Source organism: Littorina saxatilis, linkage group LG12 (genome assembly GCF_037325665.1).
Source record: "Littorina saxatilis isolate snail1 linkage group LG12, US_GU_Lsax_2.0, whole genome shotgun sequence".
Taxonomy (NCBI): domain Eukaryota; kingdom Metazoa; phylum Mollusca; class Gastropoda; order Littorinimorpha; family Littorinidae; genus Littorina; species Littorina saxatilis.
In genome coordinates this window covers 36,029,688-36,044,687 of record NC_090256.1, presented here as the reverse complement: position 1 = coordinate 36,044,687, position 15,000 = coordinate 36,029,688, and the positions used below count along the sequence as shown (strand labels likewise).

Here is a 15,000-nt window from a genome sequence, read left to right as displayed (position 1 = left end):
ATATAACAAGCAGTGTAAGAAGGAAACAGCGAAAATGACAAGATTAATTAATGACAGCCACCTAATTACAGCGGTTGAGGCTGTCGTCAATCACGTCATTTCAGAGGTGAAGACTCCCCTCACCTCACTTTTATGTATGGGTGTAGAGTGTATCATTTGAATTCTTTAGCTCTTTATAGAAAGGAATAAAGGCTCCTACTCTTGCACGAATATGTTTCACACGGGTTTCTTCTTTACTGTTACTAGTGAATGCAGGCATTTGATTTTAAGTGTTTTTTGGAGGAAGCGGAGTAAGAAAGCAATAACGTCTCGGGTCTCGATTCTACGAGACATAATTACTTTTCTGCTGCGGTTATGGAACGTATTTTTCTTCCACTCTGCATTGTTGATATTTTGACTCAACGCTGGGAGTCACTGATGAGAATTTCAACAGTTTCCTATCGGGGAAAGAATTGCATGTGACACCATCACGTCAGAACAGTAAGAGTTGACTCACTAACAGGAAAGGAGTGTTTGTATTTGCGTGCATGTGTGTGTATGCGTGTATCAGTATGTGAGTGCGTGCGTGAGAGTGAAATAGAGAGAGAGAGAAAGAGAGAGAGAGAGAGTGTGTTTTAAGCCGTGCGAGCGCGAAGCTGAATTCACCAATGATTTTTTTTTTTAGCAGAGCCTCACACGAAAGGATATCGTACTTTCATTAGTGAAAAACACAACACGCACAATGATCCCCGTATTCCTCATCGTTATCCAAAACAGAGTGGAGCAAACCACTTGGCAGCAATAGTCCCAATACATGTGGTGGTCGCGGCGGGTCGCGGCAGACAGGTCCACCAAAACATGGCATGGAGACACGCAACCGTGCTGCAATTAACCTGATGGGCCCAGCTACAAAATACATGTTCACTACAAGTCATTTCCTTTGCCGTAACAATCTCCCAATGAGCCGAGAGATGCTGGTAACGACAGGTTAAGTTGGTTTTATGGACATGAAACACTCGATGGATGAAGACACAGAAGAGGCAGGGAGTAAGGGCGTGTACAGGTGAAGGGATAGTGGGTTTTTATGAACTTAAATTTAGACATGTCAGCGATTGACTCCAAAACAATTGACTTTGCTCATATATTACATATATATATTATTGCCTGTAATATTTTCAGAATGTGTTGTAACACGTGAACAAATGAGGGAAATGTACCAGACAGACAGTTTATTACAGACTCAATCAATCCATTCTCATGGTTACAGGCGTAAAACACGCAGTGAGACAAACTAGTTTTGGGCACATTTTAAGCTGGATTTATGCATGGAAAACACACGATGAGTCTTGCCAAACACAGCCACGGTTAAAGCGGAGTTTTAGGACATAAAACATCTGTTAGGACGTAGGACGGGGGGGGAGGGGGGGGGGGGGGTAAGAGCATGAATAGCTGCCAATGAAACGGTTTTATTCAAGGCTCGTGGGCCAATGTGCTTGTTGCTGCGTATTAGGCGAGTGTCAAAGACATAAAACGCCAAACATTTCCAGCGACACGAAAGTTGTTGTTTTTGGGGGGCACAAAAGACCCCGTAGTCTGAACACTCGCAACTGACTGTTCGCCGTTAACATATTCATCAGCAGTGGAAGTTGTGCTTTGAAGACACCACTACAAACAGTAGACTTGTTGTAGTTTTCGTTAACACCTATGTGATTGTTTCTTTGATGAGTTACAGTGTGTAAATGACGCTTCTTGTTGTGACACAAGGAATTGGTTAAGTATCCGCATAATTAAAATGTGTGCTTTGTAAACGTTTACCGGCAGGTTAAATGCGCCGAAGAAAATTGTGCATTTGAATCTGTTCATTTTAATAGACAATCAAGTTTTGTTGTTATTGGGACATTACGAATGGGTTTAAGTCTCCATAACTTGCCCAGTTGGTGAGCTACGATTACCTATTGTCGCGTAGAATGGGTTCTGCGCCCGCAACATGCTAGATGAACAGAAAAGCTATTACTGCCTGCGGAGTGGGTATAGTGAGTATTTTATGTCCTGAACGAATGGGCTATACTTATCCTTGACACTGGAGTGGGGTTACGGTCATAACACGCCCGACAGGAGATAGCTTCTCATAACCACATGTGCAACGGTTTTATGACAGTCGTAGTACGCCCAGAGGACTGGCTAAACTAGTCATGACTACCCAGGCAATTGTGTGTGGAACTTTATGTCTCGATGGCGCTACTTATGTCTTCGGGTCGGTTTTATGTCCTGTGCGCGCGGCTACTAACGGCTACCCTTGGAATGACTTAATGACCTTGGTAGTACGCTGGGTGGACTGAACCTGTCATTACTACCCCTAGAGAGGGTCATTTAATTCTAGCAGTGTTACGGGATGACTGCACAGTGACGCGGTGTGTGTGTGGGTACGTGATGCCTTGATCATGTTACGCCCTATTCGTTTCCACCTGCTGAGAAACTTGACTCATGAGTTTTGACGTGTATGACAGTTTTTACCGCGCCATTTAGGCAGCCATACGCTGATTTCGGGGGATGCATGCTCGGTATTTTTGGGTTTCTATAATCCACCGAACTCTGACGGGGGATAAGGCACTAGCAGGTCTGCACATAGGTTGACCGGGGAGATCGGAAAAACCTCCCCTCCGCCGGGACTCGAACACTCAACCTTTTGCATGGGAGGCCAGCGCCTTATCTACCAAGTTAACGTTGCATTATACAGTATTTTGTTTGTTTATGGGTACGGGTGGATGATTCCATGGTACCGTTGCCTGGATCGCCCGGAGGTGTGAGTTTACTGCATTTGTAGTACTGTCAATGATGACAACTACAAGTATTTATCGGTACCCGTGGAGAGCCCTCCCCGGGGGCTGTGGCTGCTATACCGCACATTGTTTCAGGGACTGCTCAATTACGGTGTGCACGTGTATGCGTGGTGGTGTGATGTGACCCGGACCTCTGCTGGCCGGCATCGGGTGTCGTTACATTATTGATGTCCCTAGATTCACGCCTCGCTGCACACACTCACTCTTCGTCCTTGATCACACGTCTCTTTTCCCGGCCAGCTGTAGACACCTCCATTGTCACACACACACACACGCACGCACGCACACAAGCACGCACGCACACAAGCACGCACGCTTGCCATCCTTATTCATGTTGTTCTTCTCCCAAACAAATTCATTGCAAACCCCAACCCGACCTGGGCTGTCATTTAAATGTTCACTTCTTTTTCCCATACCAGCTATATTTGGACCCTACCCCACACTCCAAATGTAATTCTATTTCAAACCCTTCTCCTCCTTGCCAGCTGTGTACCCCCACATCCACCCCCATTCTCACGCCCCACCTCTGTGTCTGTCTTCCGCCCTACCCCTCGCCCCACTCGGAACTGAAGCTATAGCGGTAGGTTGTCCTGAGCGGCCTGGCGACGGCAGTGATCAATAGGGGGAGAGAACTTGCAGCGCATGTTATGTCACGACGTCGGACAAGCAACGTTCGGAAAAAAAGCATACTCACTACTTTCGGTGTGGCGTCCAGAGCACCATTGCACAGTCGGTTCATCAGTGTTGTTTGCATTTTGTTTTTTGGAAGGGGGGGGGGTAGTGTTTGTCGATCATATTTCTGTCTTTATTATTGGGTACGGTTAGTTTCTGTGTTGGTTCAATATTGAAATGTTCAGGAAACTCCGTTTAACAACTTCTTTATAACCGTCAAATGAAAACAAACAAACAAACTCGTCCGCAACTAAAGGTAACGTTTAATCAGGCCACCAGGAAAGTAGTAACTACGCAAGGCTCTATTTCCCCACGCGCGCTCGTTGCTCGTTCGACGTCATGACGTGAAAAGCGCTGCAAGTTTTCTTCGCCTTGATCAATAGTGCAAGTAGAGGTGGGCACGGGATGGTCTGGCAGGGATCCGGTGAGGTGAGGGTCTGCCACCACTGATAATCCCCCTGGACCTCGCCGCCCCTTCCACTTGCTTAGCCTGCAAGTGGATCTTAGGATCTATAGGGTCTATAGACCTCTTGTGTTGTTAGACCTGTATGCTCCTTGGTCTATGAGGCTTGTTGGTTATGCTACAGGCACTGTTTCGCTGCATAGACCTCTTGTGTTGTTAGACCTGTAGGCTCCTTGGTCTATGAGGCTTGTTGGTTATGCAACAGACACTGTTTCGCTGCATAGACCTCTTGCGTTGTTAGACCTGTTGGCTCCTTGGTCTATGAGGCTTGTGGTAAGGCTCCAGGCACGGTTTCGATTGTGGTCCTGTGTGATGACGATGGAGTATGTTATACATACCTGGCAGTCGGGGAAATGATGGATCCCTCGAAAGCGGCGTTTGACTGCCTAAATGGCGGTGTAAAAACGGTAATACACGGAGAAACCGTGGGAGTTTCAGTCAATGAACGAAGAAGAAGAAGGGGAAGTGATGGCATTTGAGACCTTGGAACAAGCTGGTCGTACACGTACTTGCAACTTGCGCCCTACGCCTAGGGGCTATATTCGTCGCTTGAGTTTGTGTAAGATTACATAGGACAAGGAACAAAAGTGGTGTGATAGCGGTGGGACACGTGTTTCGGTCTTTCAAGTGTTGATAAATTGATGGTATTGCTTGAACGGTACTTGTTAGTGAGGGCAAGGGACAGTGATGGAGAGAGGAGACAGGACAGAGCGGGCTGGTCAGTCATCCCACAGGGCGACTCTGTCTCATTCTGCTACACGGGGAACCAGTTTCTTGAAACACGACTGGATTAACTGGTCTCCTTCGTCGTCTTGTTCTTACTTTGCCTCACCCCTCTTTCTCTCCCTCTCCCTCTCTCTCTCTCTCTCTCTCTCTCTCTCTCTCTCTCTCTCTCTCTCTCTCTCTCTCTCTCTCTCTCTCTCTCTCTCTCTCTCTCTCTCTCTCTCTCTCTCTCTCTCTCTCTCTCTCTCTCTCTCTCTCTCTCTCTCTCTCTCTCTCTCTCTCTCTCTCTCTCTCTCTCTCTCTCTCTCTCTCTCTCTCTCTCTCTCTCTCTCTCTCTCTCTCTCTCTCTCTCTCTCTCTCTCTCTCTCTCTCTCTCTCTCTCTCTCTCTCTCTCTCTCTCTCTCTCTCTCTCTCTCTCTCTCTCTCTCTCTCTCTCTCTCTCTCTCTCTCTCTCTCTCTCTCTCTCTCTCTCTCTCTCTCTCTCTCTCTCTGTTTGTCTGTATGTCTGTATGTCTCTCTTTCTGTCTCTCTCTCTCTCTCTCTCTGTCTCTCTCTCTTCCTGTTTCTCTCTCTCGCTCTCTCTTTCTCGCTCTCTCTTTTTGTTTATCTATCTCTCTCTCCCTTTCTCTCTCTTATCCCATATTGAATATTCTTCTTTTACAGTATTTTTTTTATATACTTTCATAAATCATTAAATGACACCATTCAAGGACAGACCGGAACCAAAGACTCGGCCTTAAGGGTTCAACTTTGGGAAGCTTAATTAAAGTTCAGTGCAGTCCCCTTCCCCCCTCTCTCTCTCTTTGCCCTTATCCTTCTCTCTCTTTCTGCTCCCCCCCCCCCCCCCCCCCTTCAAAGTTAGTCCTTCTGGTTGAGCATGTTCTTCCCGACCTCCCAGGTACATTTGCTCTTCCGTCATTCAGCGTGACACCCGCCACCCACCCCTGTCTCCAGTCCCCCTCCACTCCCCTCCCAGCTCTGTCTCTCCACAGTGGGGGAAGTCAGCCGGTATGGGCGGAAGAGGATTTATGTGCGCGGGTCAGCGAGTTTTCATCAGCGAGTTATAGTCGTGTGGCGACGACGTATGGCACTACTGGTGGGCAAGGAAGTATGGTATAAAAACTGTGCCTTGGCCTAGGGTGGAAAAGTACGGAAGACATTGTATGTTTTGGATTTGTGATGAAAAATGTGCCGTTGGCAGTGGTAGGCACAGAAAGTATGGTTGAAAGTATGGAGGATATTGTTTTGGACTTGTGATGAAAAATGTGCCGTTGGCAGTGGTAGGCACAGGAAGTATGGTGGAAAGAATGGAAGATAATTATAGGTTTGGACTTGTGATGAAAATTGTCCCGTTGGCTGTGGTAGGCACAAAAAGTATTGTCGAAACTGTGCTGGTATGGAAGATATTGTTTTGGATTTGCGATGGAAGGTGTGGCTGGCACTGTCTGATAGGCTATAATGGTAACAGTGTTGGGCTCGTGGTGGAACGTGTGGCATTAGTAGACTGTAATTGTGTCTGTACATGATTGCGTTAAACTGGGACCTTACGTGACACAGTTTTAAGATTGATTCATGCATAATGCCCCCAGAAGTGAAATACAACATTGTATTGCATTTATAAACTGCATCCCAATGACCAGATTTTTCATTGCCGTGTTTGTCTTGCCTGTTTCAGAGACCATGAGGTGCAGGCATTATTACGTCACCTGCAGACGTCAGTGTACCGTGGTGACGTCACAGGGGTGGTGGACAGCAATGAGGTGTTCACGCACCTGGCCATGCGGCTCAACAGCCTGGTCAGCACCACCGCCCACAGCAGCAACACCACCACCAACGACACTGCCGACGACATCCCTGCACTTGCCGAAATCCGCTTCGGTCTGCTGCAGGCTATCAGACATATGCCCCTCCGAGATGAGGTAATGGTCGTTTAAACTCAGTGTGTCGTCACGAAGCGTCTGCCTGCATGAATGATTGAAAGTGACATTTAAGGTCCTCGGTTTCAAGCTTGTTAAATGCGGGAGATGTGGGAGGTTCAATTTAAATTCGGTCTGCGTTTGCTTGGCCAGTTTTGTGTGTGTGTGTGTGTGTGTGTGTGTGTGTGGTTTTTTTCCCTCGTCCCGTAGCCATGCTGATGGCAGTTTAATCTCGATGCCTCGTGGCGAATCGTCTACCTGCATGAATGATTGAAAGTGACATTTAAGGTCCTCAGTTGTGTTGATTGTGGGAGATGTTGAAGATTCATTTCAAGTCTGTCCGTGTTTGCTTGGCCTGCTTTTAACTGGTCCCGTAGCCACGGTAATGGGAGTTTTAATGTCGGTGTCTCGTGGAGAATTGTCTACCAAGTGTGAATGATTGACAGAAATTGAAGACCCTCGTGGCAACTGTGACGAACGAAGGACATGATGACAATCACGTCACTTCTTGTTTGGTTTTCCTGCTGTTTGGTTCAGACATGTTTTATACAACCATCGTGTAAGTTTTAGTTCCGGAGCCAAAGTCGAAGACAAATGATCGTTTTATGTTAATTAGTTACATGACGACCAATCGTTTTTCACTGCTGCCACTTTAACCAAACTTGAAGAGCTATGGTTTTGTCCATGGAATATGAAAATATCCATTGAAGAATATGAGATAAAGGGTTAGGCTATAAGTTTCAGGTGATAAATGATCCGTTTTAAACAGACATGACATCGACAGTTTCTGATCCATGCCCAGAGGAAAAAGAGCACTTTGTGTGATTGATGGTTTGTTTGACATTTTTGTTTTGTGTGCTATTATTGAATGGAGGTTTCCTGTGGTTTCAGGTGGAAGTGGAGAAAAGCTTGAGATGTCTTCTGCACGCCACTCGTACTGTGTCACAGGTAAGGCAGCTCTTTTCTCACCTGTTGTAGTTTTCTAACCCCTGTTTGCCATGTTCGTTTCTGTAACTTAGTATGTTATTTACATGGTGTAGATGTGCGTTGTCTCTAGAGCTGTACATGCCCTACCCCCTTCTCTCTCTATGTCTCTGTCTCTCTCTGTCTCTCTCTCTCACTCTCTCTCTCACTCACTCTCTCTCTCTCTCTCTCACCCTGCCTCTCTCTCTCTCACCCTGCCTCTCTCTCTCTCACTCTGCCTCTCTCTCACTCTGCCTCTCTCTCACTCTGCCTCTCTCTCACTCTGTCTCACTCTGTCTCTCTCTCCATCCCTCTCTCCATCCCTCTCGCTCTCTCTCTCTCTCTCTCTCTCTCTCTCTCTCTCTCTCTCTCTCTCTCTCTCTCTCTCTCTCTCTCTCTCTAATAGCTAACGTGGTATGCTCGGGATGATGCGCACAGTATTGTTAATTTAATTTTAAGTCAACAAGTCTCACTATGAGAGAAGCAAAAAGGAAACTCTCCCTGATAAGTGATTTTTTCAATATATCGTTTGGTTTCACTACTCCACTGAAACCAGGCATCAGCACAACATTTTCTTCATTTCTCTGACTTTTTTACCCGTTGGTTTCATGCTCAAACTTGTCCGTCTGCTTCTGTTTCCTTCGTATTACGAACTCCGGAGCTTAGTGAAAAAGCGTAGAAGCCAAGGTTGCCACAGACAGAGGACACTACAAAAAGCTAAACCGAAACAGTTCTTCCCTTCACAACAGAGCAGTCATTCATGAATATCAACTTTGAAACAGAATTGACGGGAGCAGAACGACAAAAAACAACTATAATCGTGTTATAAAGTTAGCTATAAAGTTAGTCATTGGTACATTGCCAGATGCAAATCTTCCAGCAAGCGTACACTGGGGCCATAGTGTAAAGTGGAGGGAGTGAGAAGCAATATAAAACCCATTGTGTGTCATCACGTCTGCCGGCTTTCAGCGAGTGTGACGTGCTGTCTCTTGGAAACGGCTCGGTCACTGACTGTACCCGCTTTGTTCGCCAGACCTGCCAATACGGGGGCTAGTGTATTGTTCACGATAGTCAAGTTTTGCATGCCTTCTTGTAACATTATTCCAACACACCAAGTTTGTACTTGAAACTTTTTTTCGTGTGTGAAAATATTTCTGAAGCAGAAGTTTGTGGGAGCGTTACTGTTATCTTTGCACCCCCCCCTCCTCCAAAATAGTTAGTTATCTTTGCACCCCCCCCCTCCTCCAAAATAGTCGCCCAGAATTAGCCCGGTCCCATTGGAGGAGTAGGAGAGGGTGGAGGTTGGGGGGTTGTGACAGGTAATTTGGCAGGACTGAAGCTCCCGCTTTTTTTTTTCTTCAAACACATTGGGACCAATGCAAGGTAAGTCCGTGAATTTAAACTAATATTCTCTCTTTGCCGTATTTCGAACTCTTTCCGGGTGAAAACAAGTTCGTACCCAGGGCCGAGGGGCACGAGAACGTTACCAACCGGGTGGGAGTCAGCTACGGTGTCCGATTGGTTGAAATTGAGATTTGTTGTGATTTCAACGAATCAGGCCCCGCGGTTTGTTCTTACCCGTTTGGGTGTAACCCAGTTTTGTTTCGTGCACGTCAGCAAGTGTCTCCTTTTGAGTAAACAGATACTTGGGCACTAAAAAAAAAAAAAACCCGGCAAGTTGACTTGAAAATATTAATCACCGGTTGGGATCAAATCTACAGCCGACGATCGGCTAAAGGCTGGTTCTAGGTCGGATTACCCCCCCCCTACCGAGCCACACCCCAACCTTACAGATTTACGGGCGATCAACATGTCGGGTTTCATCCCGGATTGAAAGTTTCGAGACGGTGGCCAGAAATAAATCTTTGGAAACGTGATGACTCGGTGCCTGCTCTGGTAGTTTTTACTAGTCCTTAGGTATGTATATGAGCAGTTTGGTAGAGAGCACTTGGCTGAATTTATGGCGTCCTCTAGAGGGAACTATGTCGGTCGATCAGTACAGCTTCCCAAGCCCTCTTGTGTCTATGGGTATTACACTCAGGTTTAGTGACTATGGGGTATTATGGTCACGTTTGGTGTCTATGGGGTATTATGGTCAGGTTTAGTGGCTATGGGGTATTATGGTCACGTTTGGTGTCTATGGGGTATTATGGTCAGGTTTAGTGGCTATGGGGTATTATGGTCACGTTTGGTGTCTATGGGGTATTATGGTCAGGTTTAGTGGCTATGGGGTATTATGGTCAGGTTTAGTGGCTACGGGGTATTATGGTCAGGTTTAGTGGCTACGGGGTATTATGATCAGGTTTAGTGGCTATGGGGTGTTATGATCAGGTTTAGTGGCTATGGGGTATTATGATTAGGTTTAGTGACTATGGAGTATTATGATCAGGTTTAGTGGCTATGGGGTATTATGATCAGAGTTAGTGGCTATGGGTATTATGGTCAGGTTTAGCGACTATGGGGTATTATGATCAGGTTTAGTGGCTATGGGGTATTATGGTCAGTTAGTGGCTATGGGGTATTATGGCCAGAGTTAGTGGCTATGGGGTATTATGGTCAGGTTTAGTGACTATGGGGTATTATGATCAGGTTTAGTGGCTATGGGGTATTATGGTCAGAGTTAGTGGCTATTGGTTATTCTGATCAGGTTTAGTGTATATGGGGTATTATGGTCAGGTTTAGTGGCTACAGTAAGTGTACGCGTCTCTCTCCAACGTAGGTTTTGCTGCTTTCGTCTGACAAGGTCCAGAGCAACAATATTTTTACCTTTACGCCTTTTCTGTATTCGGTGGTGGTTTTGTTGTGTCCTCATTTGGGTGTATTTCTACTGACAGCTCCTCTGGTTCTGCCCAAAAGCCTGAGTACTGACATAGTGATGGAAAGCATGTTGTGAGACAGAAAGCCAGTGTCTTTAAACACGTGAAGTAGTGCGAACGAGCGTGCAAGCCTAGCTGGCGGCGGACAGCGGTGCTGGTGGCGGGGCCATGAAATATTGATGATATTGCACCAGTCACAGACATGGGGTGGCCCCCGGGTTTCACGTCCTGTCACGGTATTCGGCAACCACATCACACTGTGTAGAGCAACAGAGACAAGGGGTTGCGCACCCTGTCACGGTGCTAGGTAGCCACCCCCTATAGAGTGTTTGATTCAGCATCACCCCTCGCCGTCATCATGCGAACAGGATATGTCCTGTGGATTCACTTAGCAGAACTATACAGTTGGCTGACCTTTACAGTAAGCTGACCTATACAGTTAGCTGAACTATACACTTATTTGGACTATACAGTTGGCCTATACATCATTCAACAATTCTAGCAACACCCCTCACCATCATACGCGTAATAGGTCACGTCCTTTACGTTCACTTGACCTCACTATACATTTTTGAGTCACTTGAGAAAAAGTGACTATGTAATCGGTCAGTGTTAGTCTGTCCGGCCGGCCGTCCGGCCGGCCGTCCGTAGACACCACCTTAACGTTGGACTTTTCTCGGAAACTATCAAAGCGATCGGGCTCATATTTTGTTTAGTCGTGACCTCCAATGACCTCTACACTTTAACGATGGTTTCGTTGACCTTTGACCTTTTTCAAGGTCAGCGTCAAAGGAAAAATTAGACATTTTATATCTTTGACAAAGTTCATCGGATGTGATTGAAACTTTGTAGGATTATTCTTTACATCAAAGTATTTACATCTGTAGCCTTTTACGAACGTTATCAGAAAAACAAGGGAGATAACTAGCCTTTTCTGTTCGGCAACACACAACTTAACGTTGGGCTTTTCTCGGAAACTATAAAAGTGACCGGGCTCAAATTTTATGTGAACGTGACTCATTGTGTTGTGAATAGCAATTTCTTCCTGTCCATCTGATGCCTCATATAATATTCAGAACTGCGAAAGTGACTCGATCGAGCGTTTGCTCTTCTTGTTAAGGGCAGAGAATGACGTAGAGCTGCGTTGACCGTTCAATGCACTGTGTTATTTAAAGGTACTGAACTTGTCAAATCCAGGTGCACGGAGCCTCTGGGGCTTTTAGTCATACCTCAGGGGACCAAAATGTGGGGAGCACTGGAGGACCTGGAAAGAACGTCCATGTTCATGGCATCCTCCAGATTCCGAGTCTGACACAACCGTCGTACGAAGAAGAAGAAGAAGAAGTCATACCTCAGGCAGCTATCCGTTAGAAGAACTACCAAGTTTCATTGATTTGCACCCAAAGAGTCAAGAACTGCGATTTTTTTACGAATTAATTTCGTACTCGGACCCGGCTGGTCTTGACCTATTTTTGGATCTAAATTTAGATCAGGTAGATCACCACATCATGCACAAAAAGACACGTCACTAGCAAACTATGTCAGACGTCATCATGAGTTTGTGTAAAACAAAATCGAGGCCGGAATCACTCAGTTGAATCGAACTCCGACCAAACACCACGTAATAACTAGGTTAATTTATGCACTCGCGTGAACAAGAAACTGTCGAGCTTCACAGATGTCGTCGTTGGGTAGTTTTGGGTTTGTTTTACTACCATAGGAGGATTTTTGAACTGTAAATGCACTCAGCTGCAACAAAAACGCAAAACGAAGGCTGTGAGCTGCACTGTGCCTTGAACAATACAGGTCCTGGCGGGAGTAGAATTAGATCAACATTTTTAACAGGCCGCACGTGCAGGCAGGCGGGCGTGACTCTTTGGACAAGCTGACCTTTCTGCTGTCTGCCGCTGCAGTTGCATGGCTTAGCCGGCGATGTCTCGTTCCTGTGACAGTGACTGACTGGCTATTCGAGTTGTACGTCCTCTTGAGGCCACTGACTTGTCCTTTCCCTGGGACAATTGGAAGTAATATGCCTTGGGATTGGTAAATATAACGCTACATACTCAATGCGCATTCAAACTTAAATGACCAAGCTTTTCTGCGCTTACCGTCGTAACTACACCCAGAGCGGTTTAACAACCAGTAACTGAAGGTCTGCACTTTACGTAATAGAGATAGACCGCTCCACATATGGATGCCAGAACTATTCATAACAACGAATAAGACGCCAAGGCTGTTTCGCATTGTATGTCCATGAAAGCCAGACGAGGCCAGAGCGAGCGGCCAGGACCATTCCTACCTTTCACCAGGGCTGAGGCGCACGGACCGCAAGTGGGTGCCACCAAACGGGAGAAAACAAACCATGGGGTCTGATTCGTTGAAATCACAACAAATCTCAATTTGAACCAATCCAACACCACGGCTGGCTCCCACCCGGTTGGTAACTTTCTCGTGCCCCTTGTCCTTGAAAGACAGACCGGGTCGGGGCTAGAGGCCAGTACTGTTCGCAAATGCGAACTAGAAGTCACCTTGGCGCCAAAGGTTATCGCTTTCTGTACCGCAGGGACGGTATCGATTAGGACAGACTGTCAGCTACATGTGTATCTGCATGTAACGCACCCCGTGCATGTAACAACTCTGAAGTAATATGGGGACATTGGCATTTGATGCTGAATATTATTTGCGTTACTGTAGAGCTTGGGGACTGGAGCGTGCCATTCTGCCGAGTGAATATAAACATGTTTATTCTCTGCCCTCGCTTAGTTTTGCTAGGAATGAATGAATGCTGTTTTGAGTAATATTTCAAAGGGACTAGTACAATGATGAGTGACAGGAGAGAGAGAGAGAGAGAGAGAGAGAGAGAGAGAGAGAGAGAGAGAGAGAATCGGGAGTGTAGGGAGGGGGGGGGGGGGGGAGGGTAGATTCTCACATCGGCCTTACCGTCCATCTTCAAGTCAGATCTTTGTCTTCTTCTAGATAAGATCAAATTGCTTACTGGCGTCGATGGAAATGCTGTGATAAAAGACAAACTGCTCCTTTATTGATGAGTCTGGGGTAATGAATAGTGCCTTGGGGTAACATGCGCCTTGAGTCGCCTCGTGTGGTGAGATATGTGCGCGATATAAATTCTCGTAAATAAAAATAAATAAATAAATAAATAAATAGTGTGTCTCCACAGGTCGTGGGCAGCAATGAGAGTGATTGATTGTCAGAGAGCAAGACAAGGACACGCTCCTCACTGCCATACACTGCTACACACAGTGCACTGACCTTCAATGACTCCAGAGGTGGTGTGTACTGTGATAACCCCCCCCCTCCCCTCCATTTAAGACCTCCCCCCCCCTTTTAAGACCTTGATTTGTTCTGCTTTTCTGTACATTTACCTCCATTTTAAGACTCCCTCCATTTTAAGACCTGCTATTCTCAGAGTGTGTGAAGTCTCAAAAGGGGGGTTCCGCTGTACCCAGTTCACCTCAGCGTGAGGGAGAAAATGCTTCGCTCTAGGCTCGGCTGAATAATTATATGCAGTACAGTTGACCTCTATTTCAAAACTTCAAAAAATCTGAGCGAAAGCGAGGAGTCTTCAGGGTAAATTTACCGACACATAAAGGTTTAGAAAAGCAAAATAGAGGGAGTCTTGAAATGGAAGAATAAAATTTATGACCCCCCCCCCAAAAAAAAAATTCAACAAATAAAGAATGACAGGTTACTGGAACGTTTAATTTATGACAAAACAAAAGATTTTGTTTTTTGATTCTGAATTTTGGAAACTTAGCATGTAGTCCATCTGTTTGTGGATTCCTGAAATGGAAGGTCTTAAACCAGATGTTTCGCTGTCCAACCTCAACCACCAAGAGGTGAGAGGATGGGGGAGGGGGAGTAGAGGAAGGGGAGGGAGGGGGACACTGTTTGCCGACATGAGGGAAACACACTTCCACTCGTATCGGGCAACAGCGTTTTTCACTCGCGTACATCCCACTCCCCCCACGGTCCCGTTTTGTTTCCCGTGTTGAAACAGCCCTGAGGACCCAACGTGGACCTTGTGTGTGGTGTTTCGTCTTTTTTCTCTCCCCCTTTATTCTGCTTTGCTCTGCATCGTATTCACAACACTAGTGCATTATGCTCAGCTCTGTTGATATCGTGCTATGAATTCATAAATTTCCATCAGAGAGAGACTAGAGAGAGAGGGGGAGAGAGAGACAGAGCGAGAGAGACGTGGGGGTGGGGGTGGGGGGAGGGAGGAAGCTGGGAGATCGAAGAACAGTAATGGACAGAGAGAGAGAAAAAAAAAGATGAAGAGAGAGATAGCGTGGGGCTTAGAGGTAGAGGAAGATAGCGAGATGGACAGAGAGAGAGAGAGAGAGATAGACAATGACTGCAATAGAGAAAGGGGTAATGGCGAGGAAAGAGAGAGACTCAGACAGGGAGAACAAAAAAGACACAAAGAGAAAACGACAGGGAAGAGAATTAAGTGCGTTTGCAGTAAAGCATCATGGACGATTTGATTAGAATTAAAGTGTCAGCGGGGCTTGGAGCGATCGTACAGCGAGTGGAACCAGCGTGAGCGAGGCGGGTTTCACGTGCCCCGAACGCAGAGTGACAGTAGAGATTGTGGCGTGGGATGGGGG

The 15,000-nt window shown here is 46.3% G+C and overlaps 1 protein-coding gene across 1 annotated transcript in view; it reads left to right on the top strand.

The window, feature by feature from the left end:
* Positions 1-15,000, top strand: part of LOC138983078 (polycystin-1-like protein 1) — a gene marked incomplete in the record, with an annotated part of 82,619 nt that overhangs the window by 64,945 nt on the left and 2,674 nt on the right. Inside the window, 2 exon segments of the mRNA XM_070356484.1 lie at positions 6,353-6,596; positions 7,485-7,541. Coding sequence (XP_070212585.1) covers positions 6,353-6,596; positions 7,485-7,541 — 301 coding nt within the window.